The following is a 26987-nucleotide window of genomic DNA, read 5'->3' as shown; positions in this document are numbered from 1 at the left end:
CCAAAATGGCCGACTTGAAGAGCCACGCCAAAATGGCCGACCAGAGGAGCCGCGCCAAAATGGCCGACCCGAAGCCCTCTGGGTCGGCACCGAAGGTGAAGGCTTCCGACGCGGCTGCGTCGGCACCGAAAGGGGTCGCGGACCCGAAGACGGCTTCGAAGAAGCGTCACGCCGACGGTGCGCCAGGCCATGGGGCGTCGGCACCGAAGAAGAGGCCTACCGGCGACCGGGCTCTCGGAGACGAAGAGTCGCTCGAGACAGTTCAGCCCTCAGCATCCCTTTCAAAGAAGGTGGGAGAATCCTTAAGGCGGATCCAACAGTCCACTGTGGTTCCCAGCCAGGACACTGTAGTGCCTAGACCCACGCCGAAGCCTGCCAAGGAACAAACGCCCATTCGTTTTACCCTTCCTCCCAAGTCGGCGCCGAAGGCCTTCGCGCCTAAGCAGAGCGGACACTCTCAGGAAGTATTGACGCCGAAGGCTGCCTTGGTGGTGTCGAAGCTTCGGCTCCAGCCGCTTGCGGTGGAGGAACGTCGTGAGGTGATCATCGACGCCAACACCGGAAAATTGTCGCTCCTCAAACGAAAGATTACGTCGGAGCCGGCCTTGGAACCTTTTAGGATTCCACTCAAGAACAAAAGGTACTCTGCGGACTCTTCGGCTCTGATGGAACCTCTGTCTCCACAAGCCCTGGAACACTCGCCGGCCCATTCCCCCGTGCCTGATGTGGACGAGGAAGAGGCCGAGTACAACTATCCTGCGTACTCGGACCCGGAAGAGGAGCAGGTGCCCTGGACAGAAGGAGGCGACACAGACGACCCGCAGTCGGGGCAGGACACTCAACTTTTCGCCGCAAAGACGTCCCCGACAGAGGACTCGGCGGCATTCAATGCATTAATAGAGAGAGCTGCAGCGAACCATGACGTCGAACTGCACTCAGACCCCGTGGATGCGGACTTCTTAGTCGACACCTTCTCGGTAGCCGAAAAACAAGTCAAGACACTACCGATGCTTAAAGGGGTGCTGAAGCATGCACAGGAGGTATTCAAGGAGCCCACCCGGGCGCGGGTGGTCAATCCTCGCATCGACAGGAAATATAAAGCGGCGCCCACGGATCCCACGTATATTAAGGGACACTTGCCATTGGACTCCCTGGTGGTTTCCAACGCTCGAAAGAGGGCGAATTCGCAGACTACTGGTGACGCTCCTCCCCCGGACAAAGAGTCCAAGATCTTTGAGGCATCAGGCAAACGCATTGCTGCACAGGCAGCAAACATCTGGAGGATCTCTAACACTCAAGCCCTGCTTGCACGTTATGATAGGGCCCATTATGACACATTAGAGGCCATCCTACAACACTTGCCTGACCAATATAAGGAGGCGGGGGAGATGCTCATTCAGGAGGGTAAACTCATTACAAATGCATCCATCAAATGTGCCCTAGATGTGGCAGACACTGCCTCCAGGGCTATCAATACAAGTGTGTTACTTAGACGTCATGCCTGGCTTCGCATCTCAGGGTTCAAACCCGACATACAAACCACAATATTGGGTCAAACAGTGAATCCTGACCATCTGTTCGGCCCTGAGGTGGATGCCTCCCTAGAAAAGATGAAAAAAGATACTGAAACTGCCAAATCTATGGGGGCTTTACAAAGTCAGCAGTTTCGGGGTAGTTCCTTTCGCCGCTCCAATTCAAGAGGCACCTCGAGGGGACAGGCATCCCAATCCACACAATACTACAAGGGTAACACCCAGTCCTCGTATAACAACAACAAGGGCAGGGGTGGCTACAGAGGCAACAATATTAAAGGCAGGGGACGTGGAAACAATGCATCCAGGTCCACCACCACCAACAAGCAGTGACGTCTTGTCACTTCCCCCCGATCACACGACACCTGTCGGGGGGAGACTCCAGCAGTTCCTGTCGGCGTGGAGGTCCATCACCACGGATAGGTGGGTGAGGTCTCTTATCCAGTACGGGTACTGTCTAGAACTTACGTCCATTCCACCGGACATTCCGCCAAGAAGCCGTGCTATGTCCGACGAGCACTTGACCTTGTTGCAGCAAGAAGTTCTGGTCATGCTGCAAAAAGGGGCAATAGAGCTCGTTCCATTGCAAGAACGGGGAACGGGGGTTTACTCCCTGTATTTTCTGATCCCCAAAAAGGACGGATCACTCAGGCCGATCCTGGACCTCAGGCCCCTGAACTGGTACATCAACTCGGAGCACTTCCATATGCTCACATTGCAGCAGGTGCTTCCCCTGCTTCAACAGGGGGACTTCCTAGCAACGCTGGATCTAAAGGATGCCTATTTTCATATTCCCCTGCATCCTTCCCACAGAAAGTATCTCAGATTCAAGATCTTAGACCAGCATTACCAGTTCAGGGTCCTGCCGTTCGGGGTCACCACGGCACCGAGAGTATTTACAAAGTGCCTAGCGACTGTGGCGGCGCATCTCCGTCGCCAACACGTCCATGTCTTTCCATACCTAGACGACTGGCTTATTCAGGCAAAGACGGAACAGCAGTGCGTAGACCACGTGTCACTCACCATTCACCTCCTGCACGATCTGGGATTCTCTCTGAACTACCCGAAGTCCCATCTCCAGCCCGCCCACGTGCGACAGTATCTGGGCGCGACGATCGACACTCTGGCAGCCACTGCGCAGCCGAATTCAGTGAGAATCGCCAGTATCCAGGCGCTGATCCTACGATTCAGACCCCAACACTCGCTTCCAGCGAGGGTGTTCATGCAGTTGATAGGCATGATGGCCTCCTGCATCTCCATTGTCCCGCACGCGAGACTACATATGCGTCCGCTTCAGGAGTGCCTTGCACGTCAGTGGACTCAGGCTCGTGGGCAACTGACAGACCTAGTGTTGGTGAGCGGTCGGGCGTACAACTCTCTGCATTGGTGGAATCCACAAAACCTTTGCAAGGGCCGACCATTCCAAGAGCCTGTCCCACAGATCATCCTGACGACGGACGCCTCTCTCCAGGGATGGGGAGCGCATGTACTCCACTACACTGTGCAGGGACTATGGACACTTCAGCAAAGGAAGATGCACATCAATGTGTTGGAACTGATGGCAATCTTCATGGCCTTAAAGGCGTTCAAAGTACATCTGTGCAACAAGGTCGTGTTGATCCGGACGGACAACATGACGGCCATGTACTACATCCAGAAGCAGGGAGGTACACACTCTCCACAGCTGTCTCATCTGGCTCAGAGCATGTGGAAGTGGGCCATTCAGAGGAACATCTTCCTCATGGCAGAGCATCTCCCGGGCAAGGACAATCAAATGGCGGATCTGCTCAGCAGACACAGCCATCAGATGCACGAGTGGGAGATACATCCATCAGTACTCCAACCGTACTTCCAAAAGTGGGGTCATCCAGAGATAGACCTGTTCGCCACAAAGGAGAACGCAAAATGCCAAAGCTTCGCCGCCAGGTTCCCACACCCCCAATCACAGGGCAATGCGATGTGGATGAACTGGTCAGGCAGATTTGCGTACGCTTTTCCCCCAGCACCTCTGATACCGCTGGTGGCACGCAAGCTCAGGCAACACTCGATGACGCTCATCCTGGTTGCTCCAACGTGGGCTCGCCAACCATGGTACACCACGTTTCTGGAACTCTCCGTGGTACCGCATCAAAGGCTTCATCTCACTCCCAGCCTTCTGACGCAGAGCCATGGCGACATTCAGCACCCAGATCCGCAACAGCTCAACCTGGCGATCTGGCTCCTGAAGTCCTAGAGTTTGGCTACCTCAATCTTCCTCCCGATTGCATGGACATCATTCGGGAGGCAAGGAAGCCCACTACTAGAGCTTGTTATGCGGCTAAATGGAAGAGGTTTGTCATCTACTGTGTGGACCACAGCATTGACCCGCTAGATGCTTCCATTCAGAACATCATATGTTACCTCTTTCACCTGTATCGATGTAATCTAGCGTACTCTTCCATCCGCATTCACCTGTCTGCTATGGCAGCATACCTCCAAAATAGGCAGCACCTGTCTCTCTTTAAGGTCCCTGCTATCAAGGCCTTTTTGGAAGGACTCAAAAGGGTCATTCCACCAAGGACTCCACCAGCTCCAGAATGGAACCTCAATGTGGTTCTTACAAGGCTGATGGGTCCTCCCTTTGAGCCACTGCACTCTTGTGAACTCCAGTTTTTGACTTGGAAGGTTGCGTTCTTAGTAGCAATTACATCGCTACGGAGGGTAAGCGAGCTGCAGGCGCTTACCATCCAAGAACCTTTCTTCCAAGTACATGCTAACAGGGTGGTGCTCCGCACTAACCCTAAATTCTTACCCAAAGTGGTCTCACAGTTCCACATGAACCAAACAATTGAATTGCCGGTGTTCTTCCAAAACCCAGAGACGCTGGCGGAGCGTATGCTCCACACTCTTGATGTGAAAAGGGCCTTGATGTACTATGTGGACAGGACAAAGGATTTCCGCAAAACCAAACAACTCTTTGTTGCTTTTGCCACACAACACAAGGGAAATGCAATCTCCAAAGCGGGGATTGCTAGATGGATAGTAAAGTGCATTCAGATCTGTTATGCTAAAGCTAAGCGCACTCTCACTATCCCACCAAGGGCCCACTCCACTAGGAAGTTGGGGGCCTCTATGGCCTTCCTAGGTAACATTCCCTTAGAAGACATCTGTAGAGCAGCCACATGGTCTACCACACATACTTTCACTAAGCACTACTGTGTAGACGTGCATTCCAAACAGCAGGCAGCTGTTGGTCAGGCTGTTCTAAAAACGCTTTTTCAAACTGCTGCAGCTGGCACGGGCGGCCGCCGTTAATGGAGGGACTGCTATGTATTCTATGCACAGATATGAATTCAGCAGCCCACATGCCTCGAACTGCAAATGCTACTTACCAGTATGCATCTGTTCTTGGCATGTAGGGCTGCTGACATTCATATCGCCCACCCTCCTCCCCGGCGCCTGTAGCAGCTGCAGTATTTATTCATATACACATATGCTCATAGCATGGTCATCACTCACTTTCTTCACTCCATCTCTGCCAATGGCTAAAAACAATCTGGGGATGGAGGCGATGCCCATGCGCACTGTAGTCCAGGGGAGGAGCCACCTATCTCGTGATACTTCGAAGACTCTTCCAGGACAACAATGTGCAATCATCCGGACCCAACACTAGGTGGCGGACTATGCACAGATATGAATGTCAGCAGCCCTACATGCCAAGAACAGATGCATACTGGTAAGTAGCATTTGCAATAAGCTGTTCGCATTGATAAAGTGCATGTGCAAACTTTAAACCCAAAATAAGGAGGCTCAATGCACAAGATGTCTGCCATGGCTTTGTTTGCAACATGAATCGAGAGTAAAGTGCCTGTGCAATTTAATATTAGCAACCAGTAAACCGCTTGAGAACAATGGCTATGTGCACAAATTAAATAAGGATAATCTTACAAGCTGGTAAATCCTGTATCTATGAACTATTCATACTGGTAAAGTGTATGCACAAACATCAAACAAGATATAATAAAGCTGGACATACACAGTCAGCCGCAATTTTACATCACATGTCCATAATAAAGTGGCTTTGCGAAATGGTGATAACTCAGCATACAGTTTAGTGGAAATTAAGCTTGTAAGTTAAAGAGGCAGACTCGGTGTGAATCGTTTGCCCATTGTCTGTTTGCCTAAATTACATGCCTAAGTCCGTTGAGAGGTGCACGGATTCCTTATGTATGATTGTGCCCTCATTCCAACTGACTGGATTGCGCACTGGTTATATGCGGGCTTATGTAAGCAACCTTCTGTGTTAGAGTACTAACATTGATTAGGCTGCTCAGGCAGGACGGAACATATTTGCATCTGGCTTATTGTCGCCATTGCTCATGACATTCATCTCAGGCTTATAGGATCTTGTGATCTTCCATGCAACGTATATGTATGAAGCTACTACCTGGTACATTTCTTACAGATCTGATCTATAGCAGAATGTTAAAGCAACTGTGCAGTTTCTCATATTATGTTTTAGAAACGGGAGGTACCTTTGAAGTTCTAATGACATGACTCAAAGCTTAAAGTGCATAGTTGTTTTCAGGCTGCCAAGAGAACAGCAGCACATATCCCCTCTGAATCCAGGAGCCTAAGACCAAGATTTGGTGAAAGCCTGCACCTATAAGGTTTCTAATTTAAACAAAGTATATGATCCTTTTCTCCGGCAAGGGTGGGGGGGGGGGTTTAAGGATAACTGGTCAAGAAATGGCTCCCAGCACGGATTGGGTTTTGATGCCAAATAATTTATTATGAGGACTTTTCGAAGCCTTGAGCTTTTGCAGCATATAGGCCCAGAATTTCTTTTTTACCGTTTGCAGCGTAGCTTTGGCCATCTTCTCTGATTTGGCTGTTGGATTTCTGGCTTCTCAGAAGATCTTGCAAGGTTTTCAGAATCACTGCAAGGGCTGTGGTGGACCAAATTGGAATCCAATAGCTTACAGGACAAAAAGTAATGCAGTCCTCCAGATGTACAATCTGGAGGACTGTTATTATTTCCATTGTGGTTCCTGGGCCTAAGTGTGATGTCTCTTAAAAGGGTATTTTCCAGTTTTTGCACGACCTGCACATTTATGAAGCTCCAAATTTCTACACCATTGGAACCATCATGCCTTGTCAAGATATTGGTATGGTTAGTTCATGTCCCTACAAGTTTGGTTTTTAGTTGTTGCAGACAGTGGTGCATTATTACTAAGTTCGATGCACACAAACTGAATTGACAACGGGCCTCATATAATGTCTGCAAAGAATGCCTCGATTTCCAGTGCTTTATGCTCATGTGACTGTAGGTGTAAAATAAGATCCGATCTAGTTGAATGCAAATCAATTTTTAACAATAGAAAAGCTTTCCCCTGGTATTCTTTAAACCTTAAGCTTGTAGTTGAAGGACAGACTGTGTACCACGGTCCCTTGCAGCAAGTTAACTGCATTTGTGAAATAAAACTAAGACCTATACCCTCTCCTACTGGAGCCTCTGTTAAATTCCTTCCACTTGTGTGTTTGATTTTTTTGTTTAGTTTGACCTTTTGACGCCATTTATTAATGCACTTGCAGTCAACAGTTGTGAAATACTGTATCCGGTAAAATACCTGAATTCTTTGTTATTCCCAACCAGGGAAAAATAAAACCATTACCAAGGACCGTTTGCTAGGTTGATTTCAGGCTTTACTTTAGGATTCTTATTTTTCTTGTCACTTTAGACCACATCCATATCTTTGTAAATCTGTATGGTGTGGATACCTGGAAAGCTCTACCGCAATTCTAAAATGTAGACTAGAAAAATCCCTGATATATTTGACAACTGTTTCTGGTCCTTATTATCCCAAAAATAGGATTGCTATTTTCTTATGTTTTTGAATGCACTATATGAACTCTCCACCATATTAGAGGTTGTAAATGTGGAAGTGTATGTCGTATTTGTCAGGCAAGTTGCTGTATAAAAAATGTGCATTGCTGCACTATATTGCATGTCAAATACATTGTCTAGTTACAGTAAATATGAATCTTGCTTACCGAGTGCAACGTCCCGCTAGTTGGAAGTATGGGCATGGTTATATGTAGTGTATAAATATTTGATTGAATTTTACCCAAAAACATCTATTGTTCCCTAAACGTATCACAATCTTTTATGTTTACCTCTCAAGAACTAATGAGCCATTTTGGCATACTAGATTACGTTTGTGGGATTCTACCAAATTGACAAAATAAGCTGCTCGAGCAGCTTCAGGGCAATTTGGGTGCCATTTTAAAACTTAGAAAATCAGTATTGCATTAAGCACTTTCCAATATATGGTGTTTTAGACCCTGGTTTACTTGTAGTGTGGCAGCATTTTTCTTGTGCAAGTTTGCCACCGTGTAGAACATTGGGTAAAGATCTCCCTTTATACTTTCTAGTGCATTGAACTTTAATATAAAACAATCCATGTATTGGTTAGGGCGTATGAGAAAGCCATGACCATGGCATTGGCTTTTGCATAAATCTGAAACCTCATGGAAAAAAATAGAGCTCTGCAATCAACGTAATTTAGGCCTAACCCTCCCATAAACATTGGGCTCTTCACTTAAATAAGGTTCCAAACAAAGGTACTGTGGCTCATATCAGAGTACTATTGAGCCATACGTTTAATCTTCCAAAACAACCTACCTTTAGAAAAAATTGCAGAAATTAATTTCAAAATGACGAGTGCTAATGCCAACAATGACTATTGTTGAAATTAGTTTGAGTCTAATCTCTTTTCTGATTGTAATTTAAAATGCACACACAAGTGCTGCTTCGTGAAATAGTGGGACGCTCTGTTATTGTCTGCTTAAATTGGGTTGGCAACCTTACAGAACTTTTTTTATGATTTTAAACTCTCTACCATATTCTACACTGCCACCAGTTAGCCATACTCTACAATCTAGAGTTTCAGTAAATTCATTTTAATTTCTTTACTGGTTCTCTTGTTATTGACCATTTGTGTCCTAAATCATTTATCCGGTTCATGGATTAGTTGTTAATATTTTAGTGTAGGGGCTCTCATTCTTAAACATTTTTCTCTCATAACAAATCTTTTAGATGAGTTGTTCAAAGTACATAAGGGGAAACCAACTTTGAAATGGAGACAGTCATTTGAAAACTATTTGAAGATTATGCCACCATATTATCTTAAGGTAAGTTGTGTTTTTCATAAACCCAAATTGATGTTGAATACCATTTTTTATAAGTCTTTTTCTGTGTTAAACAGCCAAATATGAGCATGTAATTACCTTGGACTGAAATTTCTGTTACTTCTTTAAACATGTAGGTGATTCTTGATTTTTCTACACATCTGTGAACTCTTGACAATATCTTGAAGTAGCTCACCACTTCCATGGGGACATTTACCTGTAGAAATATGACGCATTTGTTTTCATGTCCAGGTGCATGCTCTTAACTGTTTTTCCCATCACTGGCAAATATTCTCTATTTCCAGTCTTATACTTAGTCAACTTTTTTTTTCTTTATCTTTTTCAATAAATATATAAATCATTTTGGATTAAGATAATGACCTGAAATGTATGATTCACAAGTTACACAAACCTAGAGTAATATTTGAAATGACATGTTAGGTTTCTGAACAAGGTATGAAACACCTTATTTTCAGTCTTATTTGAATGACTTTTCTTGCAATATTAGTGTACCATTTAAGTCTTTAAAACCCATTACATTTATTTCACTTTTTCAAAGTAACTTTCTATTTATTTATTAACAAGAGGTTGACCTTTGTGACCCGCTTCAAATTAAGTGGTGTCATTAAATTTATGTTTATGTAGTCGACGATCGCATCATTCGAAGGTGAAACATGGTGTTTTGCAACTACATATGTTCACACCTGTCACGACACAATTCATTCTCACACAAACAGTTCTTGGCAAAAGGCACTTTCTACCCCGTCCCCTTCTTGTACTCACAAGTTTATCTCAAATCCATGTTCTGGTCCGGGATAGTAAATTCAAATTCTCCAACACACCAGGGTCCGTTTATTCCTCAGTATTATGGTTTATAAATATATATTGTGATTGTAAAAAACAAAAGGTCACCAGAACTGAACCTTTGTTTTAAGGAGATATGTAAATTGCTATGACTTCACTCTGCTTGTATGATCAAGACAGATCAGAAGTAAATCAGATAATTACTTGTTTCAGTTCCCTCATGCAATTAATTCAAAGCTAGGTATAACAAGGCGTGCCTCTTGATGGTCATGGCTGTGTGTATGGCATCAGATGTAGTCTGCCACATCTGTAATTTGCTGTCACCCTGGCACTGTTAAAGTACTCCCATTCTAGGCAATTTGTCAACTGGTATATTTCTGCAGTTGCTTGGCCTGGAACATGAAGAGCCTATGAGAGTCTCCTAGAATACTTTAAGTATGCTCCAGCAGTTTAGCTTTCAGATGGCCAGCATCATGGCATCAATCTCTCCCAGGGACCTGAACCCTAGGCTTATTTGCGCCAGATATGTTAGCAAATGACTTTCTGGAACTGCTAATTTGGAAATATAACAAAGGTAACACATTATGCTGATAATATCACTGCATTTCAGCAGAGGTTTTCATGCCTTCTATCGTAAGGCAGTCTCTACTCTAAGACCATGATCATTATAATATAAAAAATAGGCAAACTGTGGCTTTCCTAAGCACAACTTAGTGTTTAGGGATATCATTTGACAAATGCTGATTGGTTACATCATTACTAAAATATTCAGTGATTCGACAAATTGTTACATTTCCGACATACTGTTCCTTGCTTAATGTTGTAGAATAAAAAATCACTTACTGTAGCTACTCTGAAGAATTGCAACTTAATGTTGCACTAAAGAGTGTACATGAGTTCTTTTGTAATTTGGGTTTACTATATTTGGGTGCCATCCTTGAATAGTTTATGTATAGCAGCATTTAAACATGTAGAACTAATACAAATGAGGTATACTTATTTTTTGTTTGAATCTGTTTATTTAATGATTTCTGTTTTGTTGTGTTCTGAGATAGGTATACAGTCAAAACATTGTCAAACGCATGGTCACTTACACAGCAGATTACATAAGGAATTGAAAATCAAATAGAACAGTATATTAACTATATTCCTGTCACTGTGTGTACAGAACATGCCAATAAAGGGTGCCCATGGAACCCAAGTGACATGGTGTATGCAAAATCAAATTCAATTTATGGCTGGTAGACGTCTGTTCTGTTGTAACACTTAGTGACACTACAGTAAGACATTCTTCATAATGAGTCGTCTCATATGATGTAGCATATAGATCAGTTTTTTTTAAACTAGTTTGTAACCACATACCAGGCAACATATCTTCACTACCAGTACACACACAAGCAGCATGTGGTGTGTCCTGAAATTGGAACATCAGTCAGAACACAGGTGTAAGGAGGGGGCGCCTTGACAAAGAGAACAAAGGATGGCAGTTTATAACCGTGTTGGACAGGTCTGTGGCATTTGTTGTAGTGGCTGCCCTAACTTCAGATTCAAATGTGCAAATCAGTAAATCAGTGAAAATTGTGTCCCAGCAAGTGGCAATAGGATATTTTTGCAGCCAGTGTATCTTCCCTGTGTAGGGCTGTGCTTTAATCTTGTGCCCAGTTAATCATTAAGTGCTGCCAGGTGAAATATGGCAGGAGTGTGGCAGACTTCCGTCTTTGAGTAATAAGACTGTTCGAGGCATATGAGCTGCAGATTACACACTATGCATAGATGGCCACCTAGTGTTGGGCCCGGATGTTTGCAGTTTGTTTTGTTGCAGAAAATCTTTCGGAGTCACGGGATAGGGGACTCCTCCTTAGGATCATACTGCGCATGGGCATCGGCTCCATCCCCAGATTGTTTTTTTTCCGCCACCGGGCTCGGATGCGTTTCCAGCGTTCCGTGTTGGAACCGATTTCCTTCGTCGCGCAATCCTCACCAAACTACAAAACTTAGTTTTGAACGCTTTCAAGTAGACACTAATCTTCAAACATAGAGGATCTCGATTCCGGTCGTCGTCGACGGCCTTCGGGCCTACCTAGGCCTCAACTCCAGCTCATGGAAAGGACGCCATTTAAGAAGTGTCCTCAATGTGGGTCGAAGTTTACCCACACGGACCTTCATGAAGTGTGCAACCTTTGTCTCTCTCCGGAGCACGAGGCTCAAGACTGTTCAGCTTGTGCCTCTTTCCGCTCCAAAAAGACTATCCGGGTCTGAAGAGCGAGGAGAACAATGGCTCAAAGATCTTCAGCTCCGATTCTGGACGACATCTTCGAGGAGGGCGTCAACGTCCCTGAACAGCACGACGTCGACAGCAGCTCCGAAGCAGACGATTCCAAAGTCGAGGACATCACTCCAACGCAGCAGGTTGTAAGTAAGACCGTCGACCCCTCCTCGACACAGAAGGCCCCGGTCACACCCTCGCCCTCCAGCTCGGGTGCACACCGTCAAACTTCTTCTACTGCCCCACCTTCGGGCCCGGCTAAGAAGCTAACCAAGCCTTCAGGCGACTCGAGCTCGAGTCGACCTTCCCACAGTGCCGGCACGCACACACAGGCACCGAAAAAGACAACGGCCCCGACATCCAAGCCATCGGCACCGAAGCACACCACTACTCCTCCGGCACCGAAACCCAGGCCGGAACCAAGCAAGCCGGCTTCAGATTCCAAGACCCCACCGGAACCGAAAAATAATTTGATCTGAAAAGGTCATCCGATCCAAAAACCGTACCGGAACCGAAAAAACACTCGGAACCGAAAAAACCTTCGGAGCCGAAAAAGACGGATGCCTCCCCAGTGAAAGACATTGCCAAGAAACCAAAACAAGCCATCTTGGTGCGCAAAACTTCCTCCGCACCAATAGACCAATCCCCTGCAGTGGATTCATCCTACCCAGACCTTGCTCAAAAGACTCTGGCTAAGTACCCAGTCACTGGACACCTAGTTTTGGCTCCAAAAAAGCGACCACTGGACACTCCAGCTCCGCATTCAAAGAAGGACATGGCTACCTCTCCCTTAAGACTGCCTTCCCCTTCTCGCTCACCTGTACCATCACCACCACCACCACCGCATTCTCCTGCGTCTCCTATTACACCACACAGGGATGATAGCTCTGACGATATGGGGGGTAACACACCTGATCCAACAACGCCCACAGGATCCCCAGACCCGTGGGACAATTATACCACCCCAGATATCCCAATTGTCCCTCAGGATGAAATACCCCTCAAGGCCTTCCCCACCAGAAGACACTATAGGGTTTAATGAATTAATTTACAGGGCTGCACACTATCATGGGGTAGATATTTATACATACCCTGTTGAGGAAGACTTCCTGATGGATACATTTGATAATGCACAAAGGTCTTCATCCATCTTGCGTACATCAAGTGGGAGAGAGAGGACTAACTAGCTAGTCCAAATCCCCACGGTTTATATACAGTGTCGCACTCGCTAAGGTGCTCTTAGTGTATGAGGGGAGTCCCTCATCAAGCATATGCTGGCGGTTTGCCTGGTATGCCTCCTGGAGTGACTCGGCAAGGGGATTGACCGAGATTGTCAGTCAAAGCCTGCGGGGTACCTGTTGTGCCGTTGTCTGCGTCCGGAGTGCGACACTTAGTAGTTCGCCCTCACTTAAATATAATTTTACCTATTGCACACACTACCTTGGTCCTGAAAAAAGCCAGCATAATTAAGGCACTGGCTGAAACATGTCGACCTACACTGGACGTAGGTGGTCTAAACTCCACTGCCATAACGTCCCACTGCCTTGTTTTTAACCGCCCACGGAGACCCTGTCATTAAAATTGAATTTACCCTCGGGTACTGGGATCACTTTAGGCCGTTTTAACTTTCACATCTTCACTCACCACACTGCACTCTCAGTAACATACCTGCTCCGCTGCAATCAGGCATCGCAGCACACCCGGGACACGCTAGGTCACTGGGTGGGCCCGATGATGAAGCATGCCACCAACTAGGTTGTTGGGTGAGGGCTTCATGAACACCTACTAGGTGCCTGCTGAGATAAGTCTAGAGTCCTATATAGGTCACTATTGACTAGTCCTTGTTGATACTATATACTTCATCCATCTTGCCCATGATCAAAGGAGTGATCAAGCATGCTCTTGAAGTCTTCAAAGACCCAGTCAGAACTCGGGTCATTAACCCTTGGATGGGTAAAAAATATAAAGCCGCCCCATCAGACCCAGCATATATTAAAGGCCCAGTACCACTAGACTCACTTGTAGTTTCCAACGCACGCAAGAGAGCAAACTCACAAACATCCGGTGAGGCTGCACCACCAGATAGTCTAAGCTACTTGACGCGTCAGGTAAAAGAACAGCGTCTCAAGCAGCAAACATGTGGCGTATCGCCAATACACAGGCACTGCTAGCCAGATATGACAGGGAACATTACGATGAGCTAGAGTCACTAATGAGGCACCTCCCTGACAAGTACAAGGATAGAGCAAACCAGCTCATCAACGAGGGGAAAAACATCACAAACACCTCTATTAGGTGTGCCCTTGATGCAAAAGACACGGCCTCTAGGGCAGTGAACACCAGCGTCTTGCTACGCAGACACACCTGGCTGCGCATATCGGGGTTCAAACCCGAGGTAGAAAGCGCCATTCTTAACCAACCCTTTGACGAACAACACCTATTTGGACCCGAGGTAGATGTATTATGAGAGAAAATGAAAAAGATACAGACACCGCCAAATCTATGGGAGCCCTGCAGTCGCAGGCTCCCAGACGTTCATTTTGTCGCTCAAACTATCGAGGTGCCACCAGGGGATCTACTTCAGACACAGCTTCTACCTCGTACAAAGCCCCTACAGTCTACCTACAGTAAAGGCTATCAAAGGGGTGGGTACAGGGGAACAATAGCAGAGGCAAAAATAACAACTCACGCTCTCCCTCTACCCATGCCCAATGACTCCCTTCCCCCACCTCATTCCACTCCTGTCGGGGGAAGACTTCAACAGTACCTGCCAGCCTGGGAAAACATCCCATCAAACAGGTGGGTGCTCTAAATAATTCAATCAGGTTATTGTCTGGAACTAACATCTACCCCCCCAAACATACCACCCAAGCAACGTCCAATGTCACAGGAACATTTAACATTGCTCAGACTGGAGGTAATATCCCTCCTGCAGAAAAATGCAATTGAAATGGTTCCAGAGCATCAGAAAAACAAAGGAGTATATTCCCTATATTTCCTAATACCAAAGAAGGACGGATCTCTAAGACCCATCCTAGACCTCAGACCTCTAAACATTTACATACAGTCGGATCATTTTCAAATGGTCACACTACAACAGGTCCTCCTATTACTGGTATTAAACGACTTCCTTGTCACTCTAGATCTCAAGGATGCCTACTTCCATATTCCCATCCACGTAGCACACAGAAAATATCTCAGATTTGTGCTAGACGGACAACACTACCAGTTCAAAGTGTTCCCATTTGGAGTCGCAACAGCGCCAAGGGTGTTTACCAAATGCCTAGCAGTAGTAGCAGCACACCTAAGAAGACAGCACATAAACGTCTTCCCATATCTGGACGACTGGCTCATAAAAGCCAGCTCATACAGACAGTGTGCAAAACACTCCAGCTACTATTCAACTGCCTCACAACTTGGGATTCACGGTAAATCACATCAAATCGCACCTGCACCCCTTGCACATACAACAATATCTCGGCGCTGCAATAAACACCCAACTAACACTAGCTTATCCCTCTCCAGCCAGGATAACAAGTGTACAAACTCTCCTAACAAAATTCAAACCACAACACTCACTATCAGCTCGAGTGTTCATGCAGCTCATAGGAATGATGGCATCTTGCATATCTGTAGTACCTCAAGCAAGATTGCAAATGCGTCCACTTCAAGAGTGTCTAGCATGCCAATGGAACCAGGCTCAAGGTCACTTAACAGACCTAGTGTTGGTAGACTGTCGCACTCATCGTTCTCTGCAATGGTCGAACACCAAAAACCTTTCCAAGGGACGACCGTTTCTAGAGCCAGTTCCCCAAGTAGTCATGACAGCGGACGCATCGCTCTCCGGCTGGGGAGCCCATCTACTGCATCACACCATGTAGGGCAGGTGGACACGGCAACAAAAGTTACTCCATATCAGTCATTTGGAGTTGCTAGCCGTGTTTCTAGCTCTGAAAGCATTTGAGTCTCAAGTGTCGGGCAAAGCTGTCTTAGTCCGCACAGACAATATGACAGCCATGTACTACATAAACCAACAAGGGGGGGGGGACACACTCTCTGCAGCTCTGTTAGCACAGCAGATATGGAAATGGGCTATACCGCTAAAAATCTTCCCTGGAGTACAAAATACTATTGCAGATCTGCTAAGTCGACAAACACAGCAGATACACAAGTGGGAACTACACCCCCAAGTTCTTCATCCGTTCTTCCAAATGTGGGGACAACCTCCGATAGACCTCTTTGCCACCCACGAAAACGCAAAATGCTTAAACTTTGCCGCCAGATACCCACACCCATTGTCCAAGGGCAATGCGATATGGATGAACTGGTCAAGACTATTTGCGTACGCTTTTCCTCCTCTCCCACTACTTCCGTTAGTGGTGCGCAAACTAAAACAACATTCCCTGACACTCATTCTAGTCGCTCCAACTTGGGCCAGACAACCGTGGTACACCACGCTGCTGCAAATGTCTGTGGTGCCACATCAAAACGAAATCTATCTCCACGCCTATTAACGCAGAACCATGGAGAGATCAGACACCCGGACCCAGCTCAGCTCAACCTAGCGATCTGGCTCCTGTGGTCCTAGTTTGGTTACCTCAACCTTCCTCCAGAAAGCATGAACATCATCAAAGAAGCTAGACGTCCCACTACCAGAGCATGTTATGCTGCTAAGTGGAAACGCTTTGTCATATACTGCCAAAACAACCAAATAGATCCCTTAGATGTGTCTATCCAACACATCATAGGAAACCTATTACACCTTCAAAAGTGTAACTTAGCCTATATGTCTATCAGACTGCACCCTGCTGCCATTACAGCATACTTACAAAACAGACAACATCTGTCTCTTGTTAGAGTACCAACTATTAAAGCTTTCATGCAAGGACTCAAAAGAATAATTCCTCCCAGAACGCCACCAGCACCAGTGTGAAACCGGAATTGTTCTTACAAAGTTAATGGGTCCTCCCTTTAAACCATTACATAAAGGTGAATTACAATTCCTAACTTGGAAAGTAGCTTTCCTTGTAGCAATTACTTCTTCTCTTAGAAGGGTTAGTGAACTGCAAGCATTTACCATTCAAGAACCCTTTTTGCAAGAGCATCGTAACAAAGTGGTTCTAATCCAAAATTCCTGCCTAAAGTCATTTCACCATTCCATCTAAATCAATCCGTTGAGCTGCCCGTATTCTTCTCGCAGCCTCAAACAGTCGCAGAGAGGGCTCTACACACCTTAGACGTTAAAAGAGGTCTGCTGTACTATATCGAAAGAACACAATCGTTTCGTAAAACAAAACAACTTTTTATGTCTTTTTCGCCGCCACATAAAGGCAACCCTATATAAAAATCAGGGATCGCCAGATGGATAGTTAAATGCATACAAATTGGTTACCAAAAACCAAAACGCACTTTATCAATTCCTCCAAAAACCCACTCAACAACAAAGATAGGGGCTTCAATGGCATTCTTAGGGAACATCCCCTTAGATGACATATGCAGAGCAGCTACAGGGCTTACACCGCACACGTTCACAAAGCATTATTGTGTAGATGTGCAAACTAAACAACAAGCCACTGTGGGCCAGGCTGTATTAAAAACACTGTTTCAAACAACTGCAACAGATGCGGGTGGTCGCCGCTACGTGTGGGTACTGCTTTACAAACTATGCTTAGTTTGTAATCTGCAGCTCATATGCCTCGAACGGAAAATGCTACTTACCAGTATGCATCTCTTCTTGGCATGTAGAGTTGTCCACGCCCACCCGCCTCCCCGGCTACCTGTATCTGTTCCATTATCTCAATTAGATACAAATCACATGGACATCACTACTTCTTGTACAGCTCCATTACTTCCCTAATGGCGAAAAGCAGTCTGGGGATGGAGCCGATACCCATGCGCAGTGTCATCCTAAGGAGAAGTCGCCTATCCCGTGACTCCGAAATATTTTTCTACAACAAAACAAACTGCAAACATCCGGGCCCAACATTAGGTGGCCATCTATGCATAGTGTGTAACTCTGCAGCTCTACATGCCAAGAACCGATGCATACTGGTAAGTAGCATTTTCCTTTAGCCACTGCAAACTCTAGGTCAAGGAAGTAGGAAGGTACCCTTCTTTTTTTGTGTCTGCAATGAAGTCCTAGGAGACATACTTCCCATCTATGTAGGTTGTTACGTTTGGTCCAATTGGATAATGCTGCTGTGACGTTCTGCCATTAGGCATGTAAGTCGGGGCAAGACATAGCATGTGTAGGAGATCAGTATTTGTGCATGCGAAGCGTGGAAAACCGCGTCCTAACTGTGGTAGAATCAGTTAATATTAACAGGGGTAAGGTAAGATCTGTGTATTTTATAAAGCTGAATAATTGCACTGCACATGTCTGGGTCCCTTCAACAAGGCAGCCCATTCCTTGTCCTTGCATGGGCGTGACAGATCTGCCTCCCATAGTTGTTGTAGAGAGAGAAGCTGTGGGACAGTGTTGAAGCGAAGAGTCAGCAAACCAGCAAATGAGGTGACTGCCTCTCCTCATATCTTGTAAATATTGGATCAAGAGAGGGGTCGGCAGTTCAGTGGTCATGTCTCCCAAGTGTTGCACTAGTGTAGTAGTCAGTGAATTATGGAATAGAAACTAACCAGGTGGCAGCCCATCATTCATCATTTTCTCGTACGAGAGCACGATGCTGTCCCTATATAGTTTACCCACTGTGTGTATGCCTGCAGCATGCCATGTCGTCACTTCCACTGAAGTTACTGGTCCAGTGGCCCTAGGTGTGGCCAGTAGTGTCAACCCTGGTGCATAGAAGAGTACATGTGTAGTAATGTGGAGGCATCCAATATAGCATCTATGTGCAACCCTCAGTAAAACTAATTTGGGCGGTCGCGTTTTTGTGCAAGGGTGATAAAAGCGGGTTATGGCTTGTGAAGTCCAGCCGGATAAGGACGTAGCTGTGTCAAATGCAGCCCTGCTAGCCATTTTGCAATCCATTGGATTTGGACAGCAAGGTAGTAGTGCTCAAAATGTGGGACAGCTAGACCCCTCTGTCCGTGGGCAAGCAGAGTTTTGATAGTGCTACACTACATCTCAATTAATTCCACATAATGTCCGTGACCTGTCGCTCGAACTTCCGAAAGAAAGCAGCTGGGATGTAGACGGGAAGATTAGTGAAGAAATAGAAGAGGTGGTGAAGGATCACCATTTTCAAAAGTCACCCCCCCCCCCCCCCCCCCCCCCCCCCCCCTTCTGCTGCCAGTGGCAATGTACGCCAGATGGTCTTAAGGGATTGTAAGGACGTGACTGCCGGAGTTGCATTCCCATCAAACAGATCTGTCATGGAGTGGTATATACTCACCCCAGGTATCTAAAGGTATGCATCTTCCCATGCCTTTCCTATACTGAAGCATCGGTTGGCGGCATCTGGAAGAAAAGGATACAGGTATGATTTCGTCCAGTGTACCCGCAGCCCGCATATAATGGCGAAAATCGATAAAGTGGAGGCAATCGTGGCTAGAATGTTCGGAGTGTTTCTGATGTATAACATATCATCTGCGTATAATGATAGTATGTGTCCCATCACCTAAAGGGATGCCTCAGTGAGCCCCCTGGCATCGCAGCTCCAATGCTAGCGGTTCAATCACCAGAGAGAACAGCAGGGGTGTCGACAGGACATCTGTCTCTTCCTACTGTAAAGCGTGTCTGATATGAGGGGGTCCTGCCTTGACCCAAATTTTGGGATCAATGTATAATAGTTTAACCAGACGAATGAAGCAACTGCTTATACTGAAGTGGGATAGAACATTGAACAGGTAGCCCCACTCCAGCAAGTCAAAGGCCTTTTCAAGATTCAAGACCAGAAATCCTGAACACAGCCAGGTAGAAGGGGTGTAATGTAGGACCAGGACCACATACATTTAGGGATGTGCTTTGAGCACGGACAAAACCATTTTGATCTAGATGGGCCAGTGATGGGACCAATGGGCGCAGCACATCCCTGAATTTATAGGATCAATAGGGCCAAGTGCCTTGCAAGTACCTTCGCTTTACTAGCAGTCAGTGTTGAGTAATGCCAGTGATCTATACGAGCCAACTGTTGGGCTTGGGTAGGTTGATGACCGTCGCCTCTCTCTGGAAGCTAGATAGCGTGTCAAGAGACAGGGCTTCTTCATACACAGCCACCAACTGAGGGGCAATTTGAGTCCTACACGCCTTAGACAGTGCAGCCAGCAGGCCATCAGGTCCCGGGAATTAGCTAGCGCCTTGATTGCATTTGAAACTTCACTTAACGTCATGGGTTCTACTAATTCTGTCTGCTGGTCTAGTGGAATGTGTGGTATAGGGAGGTTGATAAAGAATGCAGCATATGCATCAGTTTATCGTAGTAGACTGGTACACCCTCGTGTAATGTTGTCATCGCGTCAGGGATAGTGCACTGCATGTAGTGAAGGGAGCCAGTATCTGAACGCAGTGCCATTGTGGGCCTTTGTGGTTGATCCAGGCGAATTGGCTATGCTAAGAGTCCAGGTCTGTCCGCTGTGGCATGTGTGCGTACCGAGGGAGTAGCATAATTGAGGCAGCGCAGTCTTTCTGTATACAACACACTCGGGCAACAGTACACTTACTTCATCAGATGGGTTTCACAATCAATGCACAGAAATCTGATCTGTGCTCTTGCCAAGTGAAGTCTTATCTAGGAGCTTACCTCAAAGCTCTAGTCTCTCCCAATGTGGCTAGGATTTACAATATTCAGTCCGCAATACTAAAATGTGCCACCCAATCAAACATTACCAGCCAGAGTTTTTAAGCGACTACTGGGAATGATGGCATTCTGCATTGCAATCGTACCTCTTGCAAGGCTTCACATGCGTCCTCTGCAAGAATGTCTGGTGCATCAGTGGAATCAGTCACAGGGTCAACTAACCGATCTAGTGTTGGTAGACGGCCGCACCCATCGCTCTCTGCAGTGGTGATACCCTCAAAACTTATCAAAAGGGCGGCCCTTCATAGACCCGATTCCACAGACTGTACTGACAGCATACGCATCTTTAACTGGTTGAGGTGCCCATCTCAAACATCACCCAGTACAAGTCTGTGGTCAGACAATCACAAACGTTTCTACATAAACTACCTCTAACTTCTAGCAGTGTTCCTAGCACTCAAAGCTTTCCACAGTCACCTTCTAGGCAAAACTGTCCTAGTCCGCACAGACATGACAGCAAAGCACTATCTGCAGGAACAGGGAGGGACACACTCTCTCCAGCTGTCATGCCTGGCACAAAGCATGAATATTCTCAAAGAAGCTAGAAAGCCTACTACTAGAGCATGTTTTGCATAAAAATTGAATCTGTTTGTTCTCTATTGTAACAACAACATCAATCCACTAGGTGCTTCTGTACAGAACATAATTTGTTATCTGTTGCATTTACAACAATCTCCATTGGCTTACACATCCATTCTTTTACACCTAGCAGCAGTAGCCGCCTACTTGCAAAATAGTCAACACTTATCTCTATTCAGAGTACCAGTGAAAAAAGCCTTCAAGGAAGGATTAAAAAGGGTGATACCACCAAGAGTTCCACCTGCACCAGAATGGAACTTCTACAAGACTTAATGGGTCCACCTTTCGAACCAATGCACAAATGTCGGTTACAATTCCTCTTATGGAAGGTTGCCTTCCACATAGCAGTAACCTCACTAGGGAGAGTTAGTGAACTTCAGGCATTACCTATTCAAGAGCCTTTTTTTCAACTTAATAAAGCTAGGGTGGTTCTTCGAACCAATCCTAAATTTCTCCCTAAAGTAGTTCTGCCTTTCATATTAATCAGTCAGTTGAGTTACCACCATTGTTCATCCTCAACCTGATTCTGTAGCAGAAAAAGCTCTACACACACTTGATGTTAGATGAGCTATACTATATTACGTAGAAAGAACCAAAGACTTTGCGAAAAACAAAGCAACTATTTATTGCTTTTTCACCACCACACAAAGGCAATCTCATATCTAAGTCCGGTATTGCTAGATGGATTGTAAAATGTATCCAAACATGTTATGCCAAAGCAAAAAGAAATTTCATAATACCCCCTAGAGCACATACCTTTCGCAAAATAGGGGCTACTATGACTTACTAAGGGAATATTTCGCTAGCCGATATCTGTAAGGCTGCAACAAGGTCTACACCGCACGCATTCACCAAACACTATTGTTTAAATGTGGTAGCGAGACAACAGGCAAATGTAGGTCAAGCAGTACTTAAAACAATGTTTCAAACAACTATAACCACTACAGGTTAGCCACCGCTTTTGGAGTATATTTCTATATAGTCTATGCAAAGCATGTGATCTATAGCTGTTCTTGGCATGTAGAGCTGTAGATTCACATGTGCCCACCAGCCTCCCGGTCTCCCTTAGTTGTATTTCTCAATTTACATTCATATGCATGGATATCTCTATTCTACACTCACTAACTCCATTCTCACCCTCTGCTGGAAAACAATCTAACAATGAAGTAGATGCCCATGCGCACAATGACCGAAAGTAGGAGTCGCCCTATTTCGTGACTGGAAAGACGTCTTCAAAGAAAAACAACTTGCAAACATCAGGACCAAACACTAGATGGCAGGAGTGTTCAAAACATATGAATCTACAGCTCTACATGCCAAGAATAGATGCTTACTCGGTAAGTAACGTTATCCTTATAGCAGAGGCACATGTTTCCATGCAAACAAGTGAAGATAACCGCAACCAGAATAAAGCAGTCGTGGAATTGATGGGGGAGAGCCAATTAGCCAATAGTAGCACACCCCACATAGCGTAAAGGAATGCTGCACGAACGTATGTCTGTCGGATGCCTCTGATATCTGTTTGCTGCAAGTAATTAAAGCAGAACAGTCATGGTTCACATCCAGATCTGATGAAAGTCCCCAGATTGAGTCCACATCCCTATAAAACAAATGCAAGCACAATGCCCATCGTTACCACTGCCAAACCGCCAGTTGATAGCAGATAGTTGTTGCAGGTATCAAATCATGTCTTTGGATGTCTGTGGCGAACTTGTGGTGGGGCGGAAAAGTTCGCTGTGGAGGGCCACGTGGCTAAGGAACCCTCATTGCTAAATGACCAGACCGATTCAACTTTTGCCTCTGAGTTCCAACCATGCTCACTTATCTCAGCTCCATTTTGGAAGACCTTACGGCACTCCTATATAACTTTCTGCAAGTACGTCACATTTTTTAGTTGAGTAGAGCTCTGCATTTTTTTCCGTCTGGTGCAGCAGCGCTTCCCTAGTCTGTCTCGGGATGTGGCTTTGTGCCTCAGCTTGGCCAGTCGCAGAGTGTTAATTTGCCTCCAGCCAGTCCCATGCATCTCTTGGGGGGTCGAAGAAATGTGTCCTTCCCTCAGCTGCTACTCTCGGGCATGCTGGGAAGAGGAGAGCATAATGGACATAAAGTACCAGCATCTGGCATTTGACCCCGTGAAAGGAATTGCGCAGTCTCTGAACCTCTACTATGTAATCCGGGAAACACGTTATCTTGGCGTTGTCTACTGTGATCTCCCGTAGCTTTCCCTTTTCGTTCAAAATAGTGCCTCTCTAGCATGTGAAACAAAAATGGCCTTGGATTACAGCCTGGTATTGGGCGCCGCACAATTACACAGTATGCGCACTCCACTGTAAAGTACTGTGGGAAGGTATTCTGGGTAGCAGCTACCGGAGCAATTGCTCTACATATCCTACATTATCAGATCCCTTTATCCCCTCTGGCAGGCCCACCTCAAGCACATTGTCGCTTGAGCGGCCCAAAGCATCTTCTTCTCGCCTCTCCAGGGCCCCTTAACGTTTTTAGAGGAATCTTATCAAGGAGGCCATGTCTCTGTTCTTTGGCGCAAGGTCTGTTATGGTCCTTTCAGTAGTCTGGACTCCATCTGGAAACTTGTGGTGATCCGCCTGAAGCAGCATGAGATCTGTTCTTAGCGCATCAATTTTATTCTTCAGGAATGCCCATGTGGATTCCAGCATACTACCAAATTTTCTCACCTGTTCAAGGACAGAGTCCATCTTGTCTCAGAGAGAGAGGGGGAGCGGTGTCTCTTGGTGTGCCGGTGTTCAGCCTATCATGTTCAGCAGGGTGTTCTGAAGTTCCACCATGTTGAGGCCTGCGTGGGCAACCCATGGCGTCACAATGAGATCTCACAAGTCAGCACTATGCCTTCCCTCTCCTTAGGGCCCCCTTATCTATTCCGTGAAGTCAAGAAGAATGACAGCACGAACAACACCACTGACCTACAATGTCTCAGGAAAAGCATGCAGGTGTCAGACTAATTAAAGGAGCAACGAAGCGCTCATTGGGCAAGCAGCTTTCAATCCCCTCTGAGGGAGTTCACTAGATTGGTAGTGTCTCAGCAGGCCTGCTTGCCTGCGTCTCCCAGATTCCCCCAGACTGCAGCACAAGCATCCCTAACCTTGCAATTATGGACCAGTCATGTGTTGCACAACCTGCAGAACAGCAGTTATATGCAGCAGCATCGGCAGTGAGAAACAGTGCCTCGTCCTGCAGTACTCTTTAGGGTAAAAATATTAGATGCAGGTGAGTGTATCTGGAGATAGGATAGTCAATAAGTAGGTAATCGTGGGCTAGGTTCCAGTTTATAAGCCGATGGAACTAAGGTCTCGCCGTTGCTCAAATCCATTCAACATCAACTAGATAGTAATAGCTACTAATCAGCAGTGCTGGGCCGTGTGGGGTCATTCCACCTCCCCTGCAGCACTAGCACCCCGAGGCCTCAGTCCCGCCAACACGAGGGCACTTAGACTTCTATGGCACACAATATGAGTAAGGGCATCCACCGAATGTCAGCTCAATTATGCCCCAGGCAGCAACGCATGTGGAGCGGGAGCAGTAGCGTCTAAACCCCCCCCCCCCCCCCCCCCCCCCCCATGCGCAGATAGTGGCGGCAGGCCTCACCGGCTCTGCAGCATCGTTCAGTTAAGTGCGAGTCCCCCACCACTCCATGCAGCCCCTTGGCGTTTGCCAACCCTCCCAGTCCTCATCACTCCAGGTGCCCTTGTCTACCAGCTCTGACAAGTCTGTTCCTCCCGCAGCACCCCACTGTGCAGTGCGTTCCATTTTTGCCCACTACAGCCATATCCAGGTATCCCAGAGTGTAGTCCCGGTCAGATTTCCCCCTTCTCGGGACTGCTCCTCCGGCAAACCTGCTGCGTGGATTGCAGGCCCTGGCCTGTGCGACAGCACACACACACTTCCAAGCGCACCCCTGTTGCCTGCATCAGCAAGCAAGAGCACAGGCGCTACAACTATGAATGGGTGTGGGAAGACGAGCCCTGTGCCAAATGTTGAGGGTTCCCAGCAAGATAAGTACCAGAGGATCAAGGTGAGTGGCGGAGCTCGCTTGAAGTGTGTCCGCCATGATGGCCTCCCTAGCCAAGTTAGGTTTACTTATTATTAATATGGGGTTTTGTAATGTAAACTTATTGTATTTATAAAAACATTGTACAAGATATGATCATACGTAAGACATAGAAAATATTTATTATTCTTGGAAATGATTGACTCCTTTCCTTAATAAAAAATTGCATTCTCCTTGCATTACACTAAGGTAGCTCATCCTCCTCTTTTAATATAAATCTACTGTACTTCATGACATTATACAATTGTTTGCCTTCTAATATTGCATTTAATAATGGTTCTATTTTTCTGGATACTTTCCTCCTTGATATAGCACTAATGATCATTGGTAGGTTACAGGGTTCAAATAGCCCAATGAGACCTTGTCCCAATAACTACTTTCTTCAGGAGACCAACCTAGGTTTGCTACCATATGTGCTGGTGTATTATATCATTCAAACCATTGCGTTTAGAAGCTGGCTCTACAGTTCCTCAAATAATAGTTTAAACCTTCCACTTCTCCACATTACAGTGATAAACCATACAGGGCAAATGTAACAATGAATGATATATGTTAAATTGGTTCAACACCTTTAGTTTCAGCTTGATTTTATTTTTACACTCTGTTGAGGAAAGGCCTGATTAGAACACAAGTTCTTGACTAATTCATACCTGGAAAAGAGTTGCTGCATTTGTTTTGGGGGAATTGTAAAACCCTCGTGCTTTTCCTGCCTCACTCAATTCCATTTCTTACTTGGGTCCATAGTTCCACATAGTTTCCATCAGCAATTAGCGAGAATCACATTAAAGCTAACTCTAGAAGTGGCAAAGTGCTTAGCTTCGAAGAGTATTCTTAATGTTCAAATTCTGCCTGTAGAAATGGTTAACCTCCTTTGAGCGGCTACGAAAATTATTTGTTCCAAATGTGATTGTCCGCAGTACTTTTCTCTAAAATACTTTAAAGGCACTGATACATTATAATCAGACTTGGTCAAGAGCATTATTGTGGAAATATCAGCCTTGCTTAAATTTGTGGGCGTAAGTACCCGTGAAGACTTCAGACAAAGCTTGTATCCAAGATATTTGGCTGTGTTGACAATCCAAAAAATTTAATTCAATACACCATCTAGATGTTGTGCTGTGGCTTTTTGTCCCCAATATCATAATGTTGATCCTTGCAGGCATTAGCATTAGTAATTTCTATTAGTATGAAGTGCTAAGGATTTTAAAGGAGTCAGATTTTCTTTGCCAGACCGCTGTTGAATGAAGCATGCCACATTGTGTACAAGGATCCTAGTCACCTGTCATTCAAAGTTCTTTGTATTTTGGGTGAATGAAAGTTTCCCACTGTCTGGGTTAGAATATTGGACAAGGCAGGCTATATTTTAAAGGGTGTATAGCAGCATAGGTAAAAATTTATCTCACACACACAACCCTTTTAATGAGTAATTATTGGCCTCCATTGAGCCATGAACCCGAAATAAAACGATGATGTTGGTATTAATAAGGACACACAGTGAAGAAAATAAGCAAAAAGATTTGGGGATGCTCCTAATATATTTTTTATGTAATGGAATCATCCTGCGCAAAGCTATTGTTTAGTAAAATGTTACCAGTTAGGCATTTGTGACACGAGTGACCCTTTACTGTATTTTTTATTCTTCATGATTATATAGTTTGCAGTGTTCTTGCTTTGGTGAAAGAAGGCTGTAATTGAAATTACTGGTATATTCCTTTCTTTTTAAAAGCATGTTAAAACAAAAAAACATTTCTTGTCTGAAATTGAGTCCAACTTTCCTGGACCGAGGGAAATGCTTCCTT

The 26987-nt window shown here is 45.6% G+C and overlaps 1 protein-coding gene across 1 annotated transcript in view; it reads left to right on the top strand.

Annotated features, from left to right (window-relative positions):
* INTS6 (integrator complex subunit 6) overlaps positions 1–26987 on the top strand; it is a 462066-nt gene that overhangs the window by 243808 nt on the left and 191271 nt on the right. Inside the window, exon 10 of the mRNA XM_086935031.1 lies at positions 8611–8705. Coding sequence (XP_086791157.1) covers positions 8611–8705 — 95 coding nt within the window. The remainder of the gene's footprint in view (positions 1–8610; positions 8706–26987) is intronic.

The sequence above is a fragment of the Lissotriton vulgaris genome, chromosome 8 (assembly GCF_964263255.1).
Source record: "Lissotriton vulgaris chromosome 8, aLisVul1.2, whole genome shotgun sequence".
NCBI classification, from domain to species: Eukaryota; Metazoa; Chordata; class Amphibia; order Caudata; family Salamandridae; genus Lissotriton; species Lissotriton vulgaris.
Note: the sequence above shows the minus strand (reverse complement) of the source record. Positions and strands in the feature narration are given on the sequence as shown.